Consider the following 17,752-nt stretch of genomic DNA (forward strand, 5'->3'; position numbering starts at 1 on the left):
TGAAGCGTCTCCTGCCAGTAACTTGGCTGATGGCTGCAGCTTTAACAGTTAATAATAATAATAATGATAAAGTATGGAATATATTGGCGCTATATAAATAAAATTAAGCTCTGCTCTGACGGAATAATTAAGGTTGCAGCTACCAGTGGCTGCAGTGATCACGTGACATATCAAATGGCCAGGGAACACCAAGTGCTACTGAAAGTGTTATCCAGTAGTGGACAATCCCTTCTACCTGCAAAGCGTCATGGCCGTTGAATGGATTTTACACCACAATTTTACCAGTGGTACAAAACAAGGAAATCTGCATTTGTGCTCATATGGCTACTAAATAGATGGCACAGCACTGGCCGGATAGATCTTCATCAAGCCAAGAAAACTGTCCTGTGTAACCTATGTAGTAGCTATATAACCAATGGTAAAATTGTACTGTAAAAGCAGCTTTACAAGTAAAGCTTCATGGCTATTGAAGGGATTGTGCTACTAAACAGCCTCTCATTAAACGCCTCAGGGTGTAGTGTTAAAAATTATTTTAAAAAAACTTGTATACTTGCGTCCGACTAAATGGATTATCCACTTCTGGACAAGCCTTCATTAATAGCCCTAATATTTTTTTCTGAGCTAAAAGGTGGATTGCACTATAAAATTAAGTGTTAAAGCACGTGAAGAAAATCAAGTGGACTAGGCGACTGGATACGTCGGGCCTGGCTCTCATTACACTGACCATAAACAGAAAGGTAAAAATTTTTATTTCTATAGCGCTGACATATTCCGCAGCACTTTACATTACAGAGGGGACTTGTACAGACAATAAAGACATTACAGAATAACACAACAGATATCAAGAGCAGTGAGGGTCCTGCTCGCAAGCGTACAGTCTGTGAGGAAATAGGGGGGACATGAAAGGTAAATGTCCTGCTCGCAAGCGTACAGTCTGTGAGGAAATAGGGGGGGACATGAAAGGTAAATGTCCTGCTCGCAAGCGTACAGTCTGTGAGGAAATAGGGGCGACATGAAAGGTAAATGTCCTGCTCGCAAGCGTACAGTCTGAGGAAATAGGGGGGACATGAAAGGTAAATGTCCTGCTCGCAAGCGTACAGTCTGTGAGGAAATAGGGGGGGACATGAAAGGTAAATGTCCTGCTCGCAAGTGTACAGTCTGTGAGGAAATAGGGGGGACATGAAAGGTAAATGTCCTGCTCGCAAGCGTACAGGCTGAGGAAATAGGGGGGACATGAAAGGTAAATGTCCTGCTCGCAAGTGTACAGTCTGTGAGGAAATAGGGGGGACATGAAAGGTAAATGTCCTGCTCGCAAGCGTACAGGCTGTGGAAATAGGGGGGATATGAAAGGTAAATGTCCTGCTCGCAAGTGTACAGTCTGTGAGGAAATAGGGGGGACATGAAAGGTAAATGTCCTGCTCGCAAGCGTACAGTCTGTGGGGAAATAGGGGGGACATGAAAGGTAAATGTCCTGCTCGCAAGCGTACAGTCTGTGAGGAAATAGGGGGGGCATGAAAGGTAAATGTCCTGCTCGCAAGCGTACAGTCTGTGAGGAAATAGGGGGGGACATGAAAGGTAAATGTCCTGCTCGCAAGCGTACAGTCTGTGAGGAAATAGGGGGGGACATGAAAGGTAAATGTCCTGCTCGCAAGCGTACAGTCTGTGAGGAAATAGGGGGGGACATGAAAGGTAAATGTCCTGCTCGCAAGCGTACAGTCTGTGAGGAAATAGGGGGGGCATGAAAGGTAAGTGTCCTGCTCGCAAGCGTACAGTCTGTGAGGAAATAGGGGGGGCATGAAAGGTAAATGTCCTGCTCGCAAGCGTACAGTCTGTGAGGAAATAGGGGGGGACATGAAAGGTAAATGTCCTGCTCGCAAGCGTACAGTCTGTGAGGAAATAGGGGGGACATGAAAGGTAAATGTCCTGCTCGAAAGCCTACAATCTGTGGAAATAGGGGGGACATGAAAGGTAAATGTCCTGCTCGCAAGCGTAGAGTCTGTGAGGAAATAGGGGGGACATGAGAGGTAAATGTCCTGCTCGCAAGCGTACAGTCTGTGAGGAAATAGGGGGGGCATGAGAGGTAAATGTCCTGCTCGCAAGCGTACAGTCTGTGAGGAAATAGGGGGGACATGAAAGGTAAATGTCCTGCTCGCAAGCGTACAGTCTGTGAGGAAATAGGGGGGGACATGAAAGGTAAATGTGCTGCTCGCAAGCCTACAGTCTGTGGAAATAGGGGGGACATGAAAGGTAAATAGTAAAATATGCTTATATACAATACAGCCATTCATGTAATAAATAGGGGATGCACATAATGCTGCATGAACCGATCACCAACCAGTATGTGTACGAATACAGAGGGCTATTAAGTGCATGAAGGTGAACAGATGCCATAAGGGACAAGATTTGGAAGAAAATTTTAGAATGGCAAAACTGGATTAGCTACATAAGTGAGGTGAGGTAGGAGGCCAGTCTAAAGAAATGTGTATTTACATCAGGCATAAAACTCTGGATATTAGAAATTACCTTATTTTTCAGATTATAAGATGCACTCCCCCCCGCCACAAATTTGGGGGGAAAATGGGGATGGGTCTTATAATGCGGATAGACCTTATCAGCCGCTGTGGAGCAGGGTCCCAGGGTAGCGGCTGGAGGAGGAAAGAGTGGAGCGTTGTTGCAGGCCACAGGCTGGGATGAAGGGGTGTCTGGATGTGCGGCGCACCACTGCGGGTGTCCGGTGCTGCTGCGGGGGCTCTGCCTGCATTTTGTGAAAGGCCAGAGCCCTCGCAGTTCAATGGTTTCCTATGCGGTGAACTCTGGGAAAATGGCTGCCACGGGGAGGAGCATGTGCAGATGGAGATCTCGGCACCAAGATCTCAGTGCTGAGATCTCATCTCCCGATGTGGGCATTTCTAATACACAATGTCCTCAGCTTACCAGCACCAGACTTCGGTTCCTTAGTTCACCATTTTCCTGCTCCAGTTGCCGGCTTTGCTCTTTCAGTTGAAGATTGTGAGCAAAAATCTCCTTCTGGGCCTGGATTAGGTCACTGAATGTCAGGGCCTTGACTCCCAACTATAGAGGTAAAAAAAAAAAAAAATCTTCATAACATAGAACTTTTATCCAAATCATAACTTTCACCATCAGCCTTACACAGAAACTGAGATATTGTAACCTCGTTTTTCTTGGTTTATTTTATGAATAAAGGGCTTCGCTTTAGCACACAGTAAATGGCATGCTTATTTGTTTTCTAGGAGCCTTTATGAGGAATATGCCAACAAAAAATGACTTACTATTTTAAAGGGAATCTGTCACCCCTTTTTTGAGATGATATATGATATCATTCAATTGTGTGTCACATAAGGATTCTCTTAGTACTTTTGCTTCCCCCTGACCCCGCACCTTTCATGCATAGATACCTTTTTTTATATCAGTTCAGATGTATGTAAACTGCTGCTGTCCGGTCCGATGGGCGGGGCTTATTCAACTGCTCCCCCCTCCCTGTCTTGTTCTACACAAGAAGAAATGTGTAGAGCAAGACAGGGAGGAGGGAGCAGTTGAATAAGCCCCGCCCAGCAGACCGGACAGCGGCAGTTTACATACATCTGAACAGATATAAAAAAGGTATTTATGCATGAAAGGTGCGGGGTCAGGGGGAAGCAAAGCACTAAGAGAATCCTTATATGACACACAATTGAATGATATCATTATATGATATCTCAGAAAAGGGGTGACAGATTCCCTTTAAATAAACATTTTAATGCTAACCCTTTCCCACCCCTTGATATACTAATACATCACAGAGTGGGTGCGGCCGCATGAAACGAGCTCAAGAGCTGAGCCTGCTCCCAACTAGTCATCTGTCGGCCATGCTATACAGCCAACATTTGTCCCTAGAGAAGAGTGTACAGAGTTTTGACTGATGCCGTTAAACCATTAAAAGCTGCTGTTAAAATGCAGGCAGCAGTGTCTAACCCGCACCTGACAACTATGTGTAAACCACTAAGATTGTAAAGAGCAGAGATCAAAGCCTATGTGTATACGGCTGTTACAGAAGACACTAGCACAATTGCTCAGCCCTCAGCATCATTGCACATCCCGAGAAGGTTACTATGCTCAGGTCAGATGACTGTACCTCATCTAGCTTTTGTTGGAAAAGTTTCTTGATTTCCTCTTTTTGCGCTTGGCAGTGCGTGAGAAGCTCTTGAGCAGCACCATGTAGATTGGAATTTTTCTCCTAAGAAAAATATTTAGGATTTATACACTACAAACCAGGAAGAAGGAAAACATTCCTGTTACACATGCAAAACAAAGCCATATGCAAATTGCCGACGTGGGCAAATCCCAGAAGCCACACATTTATCAATAGGCTAGAAACTAAAGTTTACAGTTCTTTGTATCTGTCAATTAAAAATGTGAGAGCTAGAATCCTGTTAAAGGGAATCTGTCCACAGGATTGTGCTCAGTAACCTTCAGACAGTGTCAGGTTGGAGCCGTTAAACTGATTACAATGATACATTGGTTGATTAAATCCATCTTGTGGCTGTTTTAATCTTTATTTTCAGTTTTGAGTTAATTATATGACCATGCCTTGGGGCGGTCTTTATGTGGTGCTGATTAGGTATTCATCAGTATGGCATCCCACAGGTCACTGAACCCTAGTTTATATAATTTTTTTTTCTTTCAATAAATATAATTATCACCTTCAGCAAGCAGGTGCCCGCGGCGCTGCAGCACGATCACATGTATAATATGTATTAAAAATTGTTTTATTTAGTCATCTACATTTATTCAGAAAAGAAATCCCTCTCAAAATGGCACCATTGGTGATCCAATAGCTACTACAGCGCAGGTGGCGCAATTTTGCTGGATGAAAAAAAGTCACCCCCAAGATGGCGCCTGCGCAGTAGCATCTATCGGAGCGCCAATAGATGCTACTGTGCAGCCACCACAAGTTTAAGAAAGTTTTTCTTTTCCAGAATAAATGTAGATGACTAAATAAACAATTTAATGAACATTACACATGCAATCATGCTGCAGTGCAGGTGCCTGCCTGCTGAATGTGATTTTTTTCCCCAATATATATACTAATCAGTATGTAAAATAGGGGCAGGTCAGTGAGGGATCAGTGACCTGTCAGAAGCCATACACATGAATTTGTAATCAGAGCACCACACGAAGACCCCCCTCCAGGACGCCACGGAGCACGAGCAGATCATTAACTCAAAACTGAAAATATAATTTTAGGGTATGTGCACACGTTACAGATTTGCCTGCAGAATCTTCTGCACAGAATCTTCACCTCTTAGCAAAAAACGCAGGTAAAAATCCACGCTTTTTGACGAGGATTTTCATGCGTTTTTTTCATGCAGATTGTATGCGTTTTTTGTAAGTTAAAGATAAAGATAGATATTATCCATATCCCATCTATAGATATATCCATATCCCATCTATAGATATATCCATATCCCATCTATAGATTATCCATATCTATCTATAGATTATCCATATCTATCTATAGATATATCCATAGATATATCGATAGATATATCCATAGATATATCTGTTGTGAACTCTCTTAATCTGACTTCTGAGTCGGGGCTCCCTCGGGTGGTTGATGCGGGTAGTGGAGCTGCTCATGTTGACAGAAGTCTATCACTTGAAGACGATGATTGGAAGTCAGGGGTTACAGACTAGGAGGATTTAAGTGAGCAAGCTTCCTTCAGTTGCTGCTGGTGATTTGGTTTCTCTGTGCATTGTGAAGTCTGCTTTTTCCCCTCCTTGGTCTTGCATCATTCAGATAAGTTGTTTGCTGGAATCTTTTGAATTTGATATAGTTTTTGCCTTTTTCTGCTTTGCTGTGTGGGTTCAGCATTATTCCATGCCGGAATTTGTGCTGGACCCCGCGCATATGTCACAGCTTATGTCATTCTGTTCAGTACTGCCAATTCCCTGTTATACAAGTATCTTTTGCTTTGCTTCCAGTTCACACCAGAATGCTGATCTAGTGGGGGAGAGGTCGTGTGGCCTCAGTGCTTTTGCATATCAGACGTGTTGGGATTTTTTTTTAGGGTTTTTGCGTGATTGCAGACAGTATCTTTTCTGTCCTATCTAGAAAGTTTGGGCCCCATCATTTGCTCACTATTTTCTGCCTGCGTTTGTGCCTCAGCTTGTCTCACCGACAATATATGTTTGGGGGCTATCTATTCCTTTGGGATTCTACTCCGGGGCAGTTTAGCCTTCTGCATAGTTAACTCTTTGGCTGTGCCAAGGCGTCTAGGGCATCGTAGGCACATCCCACGGCTAATGCTAGTTGTGTTGTTAGGTTTAGGGGTCGGCAATCCGCTAAGTTGCCAACCTTTCTGGTTTCCTGGTTGCTTAGCTGATTCCCCGGTAATCCTCCTCGGTGACCGAATCATAACATATATCCATAGATATATAAATAGATATATCCATCTTTTGATATATCTATGGATAGATATAGATAAATAATAGGAAGGCCGATGTCTATTAATGAACAATATGTTTAATTTTGGGGAAAAAAATTTATTTTCAAAAAAATGGTGTGGGCTCCCGCGCAATTTTCTGTGCCAGAGAGGGAAAGCCGATGGCCGAGGGCCAATATTTGTAGCCTGGGAAGGGGTAATACACATGGCCCCTTCCCAGGCTATGCTCAGCCTGCAGCTGTCTGCATAGCCTTTACTGGTTATTAAAAGAGGGGGACCCCCCCAAAAAAAATGACATGGGGTCCCCTCTATATTTTATAGCCAAAAAGGCTATGCAGACAGCAGCGGGCTGATATTCATAGCCTAAGAAGGGGCCATGGATATTGCACCCCCCCGGCTACAAACACCAGCCCGCAGTCGCCCCAGAAATGGCGCATCTGTTCGATGCGCCAATTCTGGCACTTAGCCCCTCTCTTCCCACTGCCGTGTAGTGGTGGCATATGGGGTAATAAGGGGTTAATGTCACCTTGCTATTGTAAGGTGACATTAAGCCCGGTTAATAATGGAGAGGCGTCAATAAGACGCCTATCCATTATTTATCTTATAGTAAGAGTTAAAAAAAAACACAAAGTATTTTAATTAAATAAAACACAACAGTTTTTCATATTTGTTATTGTACGCCTAATTTCATTTGAAGCCCTCCATCACCTGCAAAAAAATATTTAAAAAACAAACAATATACTCCCTGTCCGATGTAATCCCATTAATAACGATTGTCCCACGACGATGTCCCTTATAGAGCTGTCACATCAGCAGATGTGACCGCTCTATAGGCCTCTGATGACACACTGACCGGAGATAACCCTCCAGCAGTGTGTCATCGGAGACAAGCCTCTTGCTTTAGGGCACAACAGCGTGAGAAAATTCTCAAGCTGTAGCGCCGCAAAGTGACAGTTGAACTTGCATGACCCGTCAGCGGCGGAGTGATACAACGAGGAGGATTATCTCCATCACCTTATCACTGGAATCCTTGGAGAGCGGTCGCATCTGCTGATGTGACAGCAATCCACAAGAGATCGCCGTGGGACAATCGTTATTAATTGGATTACGTCGGACACAGGAAGTATATTGGTTTGTTTTTTTTTCAGGTGAGCAAGGGCTTCGGGGATAAGGTGTAGATGGTAAGTATGGACTATACGTGTGTATGTGGTTTTTTTTTTTTACATTCAACACATTACCCGGATGATGGGACTACTACTGTTCCATCATTGCCTAATGTGTCAATCACTGTCACTGTAGCAGGTATAGCCGGATGGGACTTTTAATCCCATCGGATGATGCCTGCACACACACACACATACGCAGACCCCCGGGCACAGCCCTGGCAGACCCCACACAGCCCCGCAGACCCCCCCGGACAGTCCCGGCAGCGCGTTTCTCGCACCCACTTCCGTAGCAAGATTGCAGATCTTTTTTACATCTGCGGTTTTGCTGCGGATGTGCCTGACTCAATGCATGTCAATGGGCGCAGAAACCCTACAGTTCTGCATAAAGAATTGACATGCTGCGGGGAAAAAACACGAATCCACGTGTTTTTTCCAGCAGCATGTGCACAGCGTTTTTGAATTTCCCATTGATTAACATTGTGTGCACAATGCACTGGGGATATGAGTCAATTCCATGTGTCCAAAAACGCCACGGAAATGCATCAAAAACTGCAAAGTGTGCACATACCCTTAATCAGTATAATGGAGCCAACCTGATACTGTCTGTAGGTTACAGTGCACAATCCTGCTGACAGGTTCACTTCAGAAGAAAAAAAAAAAAGAAAAACAAAGAAAAACACCCACCTTTTCCTTTTCTAATAGTTGCTGGAGCCCAGCTTTGTACTGAGGAGTCTTCATGTAAGACATAAGCTGCAAGTACTGGATCCTAAAGGAATCTGTTACAGAGAATGTGATAGTGAGAGGTATAGAAAATAAGCAGCAACAATGAAGGAGAATGCGTGATTATAGAAAACCCGGCCCTAAAGGCACAACTCACTCTTATCATTATAGAAGTCCTATAAGGCGATATTCATACGTTGCCTTTTTGCTGCGGTTCTTTTTATGCAAATCATAAGCTGTGTTTAAGCCGCTTACAAAAGTGGGTTTTGCTGCGGTTTTTTTTGTCTCTTGTGCCTGCTGATAACTTTACCAGCCAAAAAAAGCCTGATTAAACATCCTTAGGTTTATGCACCAAAAACACAGCAAAACCTGATACCTGTGTTTTTGCACTTACCCATTGTTTCCGATGGGTTAAAAATGCTGCAAATATGCTGAAAGAAGTGACATGCTGCAGTCTGCAAAAACGCAGCAATTTTTTTTAAATAAGTCAGGAAAATCAAACCAATTTGTGTGCGTGAGATCTCTGTAAAACAGTGTAAGTAAATAAAGTAGCAAAAATAAGATAACATAATAAAAATGAAAAGTACCATTAAAATGGGAAAAATCTGTGGAGATTGGATATCCTAGTGTCACTTCAAAATGTCAAAAAAAAAAAAAAAAAAAGCAAACATTGGTACATTTCAGCACAGTCTCTGCTGCTGCAAACCTCCAGAGGACAAAGATTTGGAAAGACTAGGGTAAATCAGCAACTACACTGCACAAAATGTGCTACGCTGAGGTCTCCTTAAAACAATGGCTAATTTTCGGATTGCAGGAAGATATAACCAACCTGAATTCCATCCGAAGGAAAAGAGGAAAGGATACAGAAGAGACAAAGCAAAAACAACCAAATACGAAGAATGGTAGAAGAGAGAAGAAAAGCACAAGATACAAATGCGCAACAGTATGAGGAAAGGAAAAAAGGGAAGAACATATGGACAAAAAGTACAGATTGGAAAAAAAAAGCCTGAAAAGAATGACGAACCATACACCTGCAAGATCGTATAAAGCAATGATGCATGCAATACAGGCCGAACATAAACACAATATGTAGTGAAAAATAAGACTAAAAGTGAAGAAGAGAAAGCGGCAGACACATGGGCAGCTCCATGGCAAAGAGCCTTTGCTCCGGCCTGGGAAAAGGAGGCTAACCACGAACACCCGAGAGGCTCCACTGCGGAACGCAGCTGCGAGCTGCTAGAGAAAGGCAAATTGTCAGACGTTAATATAGGTCAGACATTATGCACATGTCTCAGATTAATATGGCTGTTCGGGCTACAAATACATTTGTCACTCTGTAAAAGTCCCTGGACGCATTTTATTAAGACCGGCAGTCTTCACGCCAGTCTTAAAAGGAATCTACACTGAGAGCAGCATATTGCATACATAGAGACCCTGATTCCAGTGTTTTATCACTTAATGGATTACTAGCTGTAAAATCACTTTCATCAGCAGAAGATCATCACTAGAGGACTACTAATTTGTTGCCAGGCAGTCCTCAATATTAAGAAGCCCCCACCACCAATCGGCAGCTTTCTGCCTATGCAGTGTACACAGAAAGCTGCCACTCAGTGATATGGGCGGACAGGGCTATACAGAGCTCAAATAAAATAAAATTAAAAGCAAAGCCAGAAAAAGGGGAATTAAATGCCTTGAGAATTATGACAGCAAAAAAGGGAAGCAGTATTTACAATGCCTTACGAAAGTATTCGGCCCACTGGAACTTTTCAACCTTTTCCCACATCTCATGCTTCAAACATAAAGATACCAAATGTAAATTTTTGGTGAAGAATCAACAAGTGGGACACAATTGTGAAGTTGATCGAAATTTATTGGTTATTTTAAATGTTTGTGGAAATGCAAAAACTGAAAAGTGGGGCGTGCAATATTATTCGGCCCCTTTACTTTCAGTGCAGCAAACTCACTCCAGAAGTTCATTGTGGATCTCTGAATGATCTAATGTTGTCCTAAATGACTAATGATGATAAATATAATCCACCTGTGTGTAATCAAGTCTCCGTATAAATGCACCTGCTCTGTGATAGTCTCAGGGTTCTGTTTGAAGCACAGAGAGCATCATGAAGACCAAGAAACACAACAGGCAGGTCCGTGATACTGTTGTGGAGACATTTAAAGCCGGATTTGGATACAAAATGATTTCCAAAACTTTAAACATCCCAAGGAGCACTGTGCAAGCGATCATATTGAAAAGGAAGGAGTATCATACCACTGCAAATCTACCAAGACCCGGCCGTCCCTCTAAGTTTTCATCTCAAACAATGAGAAGACTGATCAGAGATGCAACCAAGAGGCCCATGATCACTCTGGATAAACTGCAGAGATCTACAGCTGAGGTGGGACAGTCTGTCCGTAGGACAACAATCAGTCATACACTGCACAAATCTGGCCTTTATGGAAGAGTGGCAAGAAGAAAGTCATTTCTCAAAGATATCCATAAAAAGTGTCGTTCAGGCCTCTTTCACACTTCAGTTTTTTACAATCAGTCACAATCCGCCAGGTTTTGAAAAAAACGGATACGCAATTTTCTTTTGAGGATCCGTTTTTTTCCCCACTGACTTCCATTATTGGCGGATTGTGACGGATTGCCGTCCGTTGCATCCGTTTTTTTTGCGGATCCGCCAAAAGTTGCTGTCCGTCACCATCCTCAAAGATTTCAAAACGGAGCTATCAACGTGTTTTTCTCTGGTGGATCCTCCAGACACTGATTTAACCCGAAATTCTTTCTGGGTGCCGGACAAAAAATAAGTCTCAGTCTCTCTCTCTGTCTCCTTTTCCAGGCTGCGATTCGATCCGTCAAAAAACGGACGGGTGGCATCCGTTGTCATCAGTACTAACACGAATCCGCCATTCGTCCTTTTGGCGGATTTTGACTGATGCAAAAAACTGAAGTGTGAAAGAGGCCTTAAAGTTTGCAACAAGCCACCTACGAGACACACCAAACATGTGGAAGAAGGTGCTCTAGTCAGATGAAACCAAAATCGATCTTTTTGGCAACAATGCCAAACGATATGTTTGGCGTAATGGTAACACAGCTCATCACCCTGAACACACCACCCCCACTGTCAAACATGGTGGTGGGTAGTATCATGGTTTGGGTCTGCTTTTCTTCAGTAGGGACAGGGAAGATGGATAAAATTGTTGGGAAGATGGATGGAGCCAAATACAGGACCATTCTTGAAGATAACCTGTTGGAGTCTGCAAAAGGCCCGAGACTGGAACGGAGATTTGGCTTCCAACAAGACAATGATCCCAAACATAACGCAAAATCTACAGTGGAATGGTTCATAAATAAACGTATCCAGGTGTTAGAATGACCAAGTCAAAGTCCAGACCTGAATCCAATGGAGAATCTGTGGAAAGAGCTGAAAACTGCTGTTCACAAACGATCTCCATCCAACCTTACAGAGCTCGAGCTATTTGCCAAGGAAGAATGGGCAAGAATTTCAGTCTCTTTATGTACAAAACTGATAGACACATACCCCAAGCGACCTGCAGCTGTAATAGCAGCAAAAGGTGGCGCAACAAAGTATTAAGTTAGAGGGGGCCGAATAATATTGCACGCCCCAATTTTCAGTTTTTGAATTTCCACAAAAATTTAAAATAACCAATAAATTTCATTCAACTTCACAATTGTGTCCCACTTGTTGTTGTTTCTTCACCAAAAATTTACATTTGGCATCTTTATGTTTGAAGCGTGATATGTGGGAAAAGGTTGAAAAGTTCCAGGGGGCCGAATACTTTCGCAAGGCACTGTACCTGCACATGTCTGAGAACTAATGCAGGATGCAGCAAGCCCATGTAGTAAAAGATGGCGGCAACACGTGTAAAATACTGATGAGACAAACACTCACAGCTTACCAAATCATGGCGGGGGTGAGTGCTTAGTATTAGAACCATACACACAAAAGGCTTGTATAGGGCGCTGGTCGCAGACAAGTAAAGCACAATGTCTGGCTTACAGCCACGTGTTGCCGCCATCTTTATAACATGGGTTTGCTGCATCTTCCAATAGTTCTGAGACCTGGGCAGGTGAATACGGCTGCCCTTTTTTGCTGTGATAATTATACGGAGCTCAGCATTCAGACAACTGGCAGATCTGCAGCAGATAAAACAGGCATTTTATCAAAACTGCAGAAAGCAGCCAAGAAAGTGATCCATCGCTGGAGTCAGGGTCTCTTATTTCTCGATCTGAGAGCACCATGATGTAGGGACAAACTGGCAACAGAGTCGCTATAATAAAAAGCATGCTATAGTAAAATGTGCTTATTTTATTAGGAGGCATGAGCACCTGAGTAAATTAGGAGCATTTTGTGGTGCACATGTGCCAGAAAATCTATGCCAGCCAAGGTAGTATAAGTTGAACTTTAGTTTTTGCCACTTTTTGGTGTAATTATAGTACATTTGTCGGGTCATGAAGTCATGTGTGATCCTGCCCCCTCCTACTAAGCTATGGCAACTTATTAGACAAGTGGCAGAAGCAATAGAAAAACGAATTTCTAAAAAATATCGAGTGTGCCATAATTTGCACCTATTTTACATCAGAAAAAAAGCAGCTGAGCTCTTGTATGGTTAATTTGATTCATGATGAGCTCAGAGGGCTGGTGACGTGGCAAATACACTCGCTGCTGGGATAAAACAGCGTTATCATTCTTGCCTCAACATTCAGGTCGTTGTTCCAACCAACGTCTGAATTGTGGCTGGTTCACGAAGTGCCGTGTTGGACGAATCATGTTAAATTAAAGGACAACCCAATACCACCAAACATGGCCTGAATCCGTAGAGGACTGCTCCTTGAGGAGGCCATTTGCTTCTTATTCATACCACCCCATGTACTAGTCTTACCAAGCAGCTTCTGCAGTGCTGGAGGTGTAGGCAAAGACAACAGCTGGTTGGAAGGTTGTCGCTGCACTTTGGGAGGTAGTTGAAAGTAGGGACTCTGAGGTGACTTGTATGTATCTGAAGACAATACAAAAAGAGAAAATTAAAAAAGATATATTTAAATTGTCAACAAAATGCAAAGTCAAGGATTGAAACAAAAGTGCAAGTCATTCTATAGTTCACTGACTTAAGCACACAATATTAAAAAAAAAACAAAGAAAATAAATAAAAATGAATGACGGCATCGGGGCCTTTTACCAATATTGTTTAGTGAACTTGCATAAAACTTTGACAGACTTGTTACAGAAAGTCCCTGAATATGGCACCTGATAGACAGCATTCATCTGCCCCACTGCCCAATTCCTAAACAGTGAAAACTTACACTAGACAGTCTTCGAATGCTCCAGATTTATCATGGTGCAAATAGCACCAGAAACGTCATCTTCCTGTCTAGACATGTCTTACTAGTTGGCTTGCTTTGTGCCAGAAATCGGAGCCACAGTGTTGCACGTAAGGCCATGCCACCTTTTCCACAAAGTGGCAAGCTTTTTAGGCACAGCCACAGCCCTCCTCAGACAAGGTGCAGAAAGGACCCATTTTAGACAAGAGAGGTCACAAAAATACCTCCAGTGCTTTTATGGAATACAAAATCAATCCGTGCCAACAAGGAAACATGAATCCATCACCATACTCAACGTGAGGACAACCCTGATTTGAGGAGTCTGTATATGCAATGTTTGATTTGATTTGCCCTTATGGACCATCTTGCTTTTAAAGGAGTTGTCCACTACTGGAGAACCCCAACAGAATGTCCCCCAAGGTGCTGCAATAAAAAAAAAAGTATACTTGGCACACAAACTGACACCACCCCTCCGCTCTGGGCCCTATGTTCCAAAACGATGTTATGAGCGGCGCTGCAGTCAAAAAGTGGCCAACATAAGTAGCGGACAACCCCTTTAATGGTTTTTATTGCATGTGCTATTCAGGACAAGCTGTTGTACTGAGTAAGGGATGGTTTAATTATGTCATTTTGATAAATATTACAGGAGCGAAATGCCATAATGGAACCTAGGAACAAAGGTGGTCTATGCGAGAGCCCAACTTCACTAACTTTTATTTCTGTGTATGGGTATTCAGGACAATTTGTACACTTAAGGCTGGTTTCACATTAGCGTTTGGAGGCGCAGCGGACGCTCACCGTGAAGCTCCGCCCCCTGCATGCGCCCATAGGTGGAGCTAACCGGAGGAGGCGCTTCACGGCGAGCATCCGCTGCGCCTCCAAACGCTAATGTGAAACCAGCCCAAGTCATACAAAATAAAATTAAAATAAAATAAAATTGTAGTGAAGATAAACTGCTGTCAGCCATGTGTATAGAAATACCAATCATTTCTAAAACCTGCATTTTCCACTCCCCATTGTCTACTGTGAAGCATAAATGTGTGACGTGCAAAGATCGCCCTCATTCTGCTTGTAGGAACATCTAACGCACCACCTTTACTATGGTAATATACACATGGCTGCTCCCTCAAATGAGCGCTATCCTGTGCCTAACATCTCCATATAAGGATGATATCTGGGGAATATCTCAGATTGGGTGACTGAATCAGGTAGTGGGTGATATGCATGTGTAATGAAGGACCCGGGAAAGAGTAGAACATTCCACCCCTGCCCCAAGGCTGCACTGTATATAGTCAATGGATTATCCTCCTGACGTGACAATTTGGGGACCCAACCAATAGGACTTGTGTACATTCTAACCCATGTCCCTGGGGGCAGAGAAGGACTTTCTTACAGAGGACTGTTAAAGGGGTATTCTCATCGCCAAGATCATATCCCATGCCTTTTTGCCCTAAAGAATTTAATTGTCTTCATGAAGACCAAGTGGCAGTTTGCGACAATGTGATTAGATTAGCATTTTCCCATCTTCCCACCCCTTTAATCCCAGTAGGTGACGGTCAAAGAGCTGATGCGGTTACTAGCTCATGTTGGGCTGGTATTGCTTAGTTGTGAAGATACTGAAATGCTACAGAGACCTACACGCACTGTTCTTACGTTACGGTCAAGGTGAGATTTACATTTATAATGTCCATCATCATACTGCGTATGGTCTTCAAACACAGTATGAATAACTTTCACTGTTAGGGAAATTAATGCCTTTCTTTTTTCACAATAATTTTGAGAAATTTGGCCCCATGTACGTAGTCCCCGTTAGTGGCATATTTCTACACAAGCTCCTGTGCTTGGCTCACAATAATGCTAAGTGTGATACAGGCAGGTGGAGTTCACACTCCAACACCGCTAGATTCTCATATGGCCAGTACAGACCTCAGTAAGACATGGGATTGAATGTCTACATGTTTGGCCTTCTGGTACATTAAATGTTGGGCCAACACATTTGTTCACCGCGGTTTAAAATCAGACTTTCTAATCCTACAACTAATTTTTATAATTGGTAGACTCAAAATTCCTGAGTCTCCAGGCAGGTCATATGTGCTTTGCACTAAAGCTATTAGAGATTCAGCATTGTTATTACATTTCTGATGACACCTGTTTCCGTCTCTTATACAACTTCACATCTACGCTGTGGGGTGGTGATATCAGAAACGTAAAGTATTGATAATTTGAATAGATTTTTTGGGGGGGACATATTACATGATCATACAGCTAGACATATTAGATTATACTGTATAACCTTGTGATGGTCCACAAAGAGGTATGACATTAAAGGGGACCGGTCACCAGTTTCAGCACGTTAACCTGGCCACGTGACTGAATAGTGCCTGCAGAGATGAGCAAGCGTAGATATCATTTTGGAATTTCTCCTCAGCGTTGCACAGATATTAGCCACTATTCCATGATGTGGCCAGTTTAACATGTCCAAACTTGCGAAAGGTCTTCTTTAACTAGAACATTAAGTGATCTCACAAAGGATCACATTAACAAGCAACAAAACGTGCATCAATGTGAACCCCACAGAACATGTAGTAAAGTATATGCTTACCCTGAGAGTTTTCTTGTGTTGGGGACTGTGGGGGAGGGATATTCTGTGAATGGACATTTTCCAGTGCAGTTGGGGATTTGGAGGGTTTTCGTTCACTTGAGGATGTAAGCAGTTTCTTAGGGCGCCCACGTTTCCGACCAGCCATTTTCCTACCCTTTTTACTGAGCCTTCTTCGAGCTTTGGTTGGAGAAGTCTTTTTCACAGAAGCTGGCTTCTCTTCCTCAGCTCCCGAATCCTTAAAAAAACAAAACCAAAAACACATCTGATATAAGCAGGTGATGAGTTCAGTACTTTCCTTATATCTCTAAAGTTTTTCAGCCCAAATATATTTGTTGTCTTATCATATACAGATACGGTCTGTAAAAGGTCCTACCTTGGTCTCCTGAATTTTTGTAGGGGTCGTGGTATTGCTCTTTCCCTCACGATGATTCTTCCGTCTTGTTGTTTCTTGCTCCTCCTAACAGACAAAGTTGTGTTATTAAACTCATTTTTAGATAGCATCTGAAAATACCGTGAAATATTTAATCTAGTATAACACTTGTCCACTAGGCAAGTATTCTTCACAATTCCCCCCCCCCCCCCAAAAAAACAACAAAACCAGAATCTTGGACAGATTGATCACTGCTGGGCGACAGAGACCACTTACATGTGAACACAGCACTTAACAACATGATGGTGCATCCCAAAATCTAAAGAGACTTTACTAAATGAAACAGACTCAAAGTTTCTCCGTGGAGTAAAAATCTCTCTATAGTTTAAGGTGAACAGGATGTGAGCGATGAAGGACTAACAAATATTATATAGATCATAGTTTGGGCAATAACCACTGCAGAAAGCTTATCGGGGTCACTAGAAAAAACAAAGGTTTCATACTACAGATGCTTTATTAAAATCTAATGCACCTGGCGGCAGTTTATTGTTGCCAGTGACTCCGCTGACTGATAAACAGTGCGTTATTTTTCTCAACTTTTAAATACTCACCCTGAGTTTTGGATTTTTCAGGCTGGAAAAATAATTTTCAAGCTGCAATACAATTGTGGGAAAGCAAAAAAAAAAAAAAAAAGTTCAACCTTCTAACATTCAATTAAAACCAATACAAATGTCACACACATTATGTGTCCAAAGAAAAAAAAAAAATTGTAATTCAATATTGTGAGTGGAAAGACATAGAAATGCTTACTAAAGTACGATCAATAGTGTGCAGATAGTAAGAAACTGGCTTGCCGGTCCAAGAAACAGAGCCTTTAAGTGGTGACAGCTCGACAACTCTCATTATTGTGCCAATGTCTGAAAGATAAAAAGGTTATAGTAAAACTGTAGGAGCGGTATACAGTGAGAGCTTCAAAAGGACAAGTCCTTGGTCCAAAATATACAAAAGCACTGAACCTAATAAGAAACCAAAACAGACATTACATGTAAAGAGGTAGTGTAGGTACAATTCTGCAGGACACGAAAAGCAGCATTTGTAGCAATTGGAGAAGCA

The 17,752-nt window shown here is 42.6% G+C and overlaps 1 protein-coding gene across 2 annotated transcripts in view; it reads right to left on the reverse strand.

Annotated features, from left to right (window-relative positions):
• DOT1L (DOT1 like histone lysine methyltransferase) overlaps positions 1–17,752 on the reverse strand; it is a 177,243-nt gene that overhangs the window by 34,181 nt on the left and 125,310 nt on the right. For both annotated transcript variants that reach the window (XM_073546030.1, XM_073546023.1), the window contains exons 11-18: positions 17,450–17,556; positions 17,251–17,292; positions 16,643–16,726; positions 16,270–16,504; positions 13,232–13,345; positions 8,294–8,385; positions 4,133–4,234; positions 2,935–3,072 (exon numbers count right to left, since the gene is read on the reverse strand). In XM_073546030.1, the coding sequence (XP_073402131.1) occupies positions 2,935–3,072; positions 4,133–4,234; positions 8,294–8,385; positions 13,232–13,345; positions 16,270–16,504; positions 16,643–16,726; positions 17,251–17,292; positions 17,450–17,556 (914 nt within the window). The remainder of the gene's footprint in view (positions 1–2,934; positions 3,073–4,132; positions 4,235–8,293; positions 8,386–13,231; positions 13,346–16,269; positions 16,505–16,642; positions 16,727–17,250; positions 17,293–17,449; positions 17,557–17,752) is intronic.

The sequence above is a fragment of the Dendrobates tinctorius genome, unplaced genomic scaffold (genome assembly GCF_039654945.1).
Source record: "Dendrobates tinctorius isolate UK_male_01 unplaced genomic scaffold, ASM3965494v1 ptg000011l, whole genome shotgun sequence".
NCBI lineage: Eukaryota > Metazoa > Chordata > Amphibia > Anura > Dendrobatidae > Dendrobates > Dendrobates tinctorius.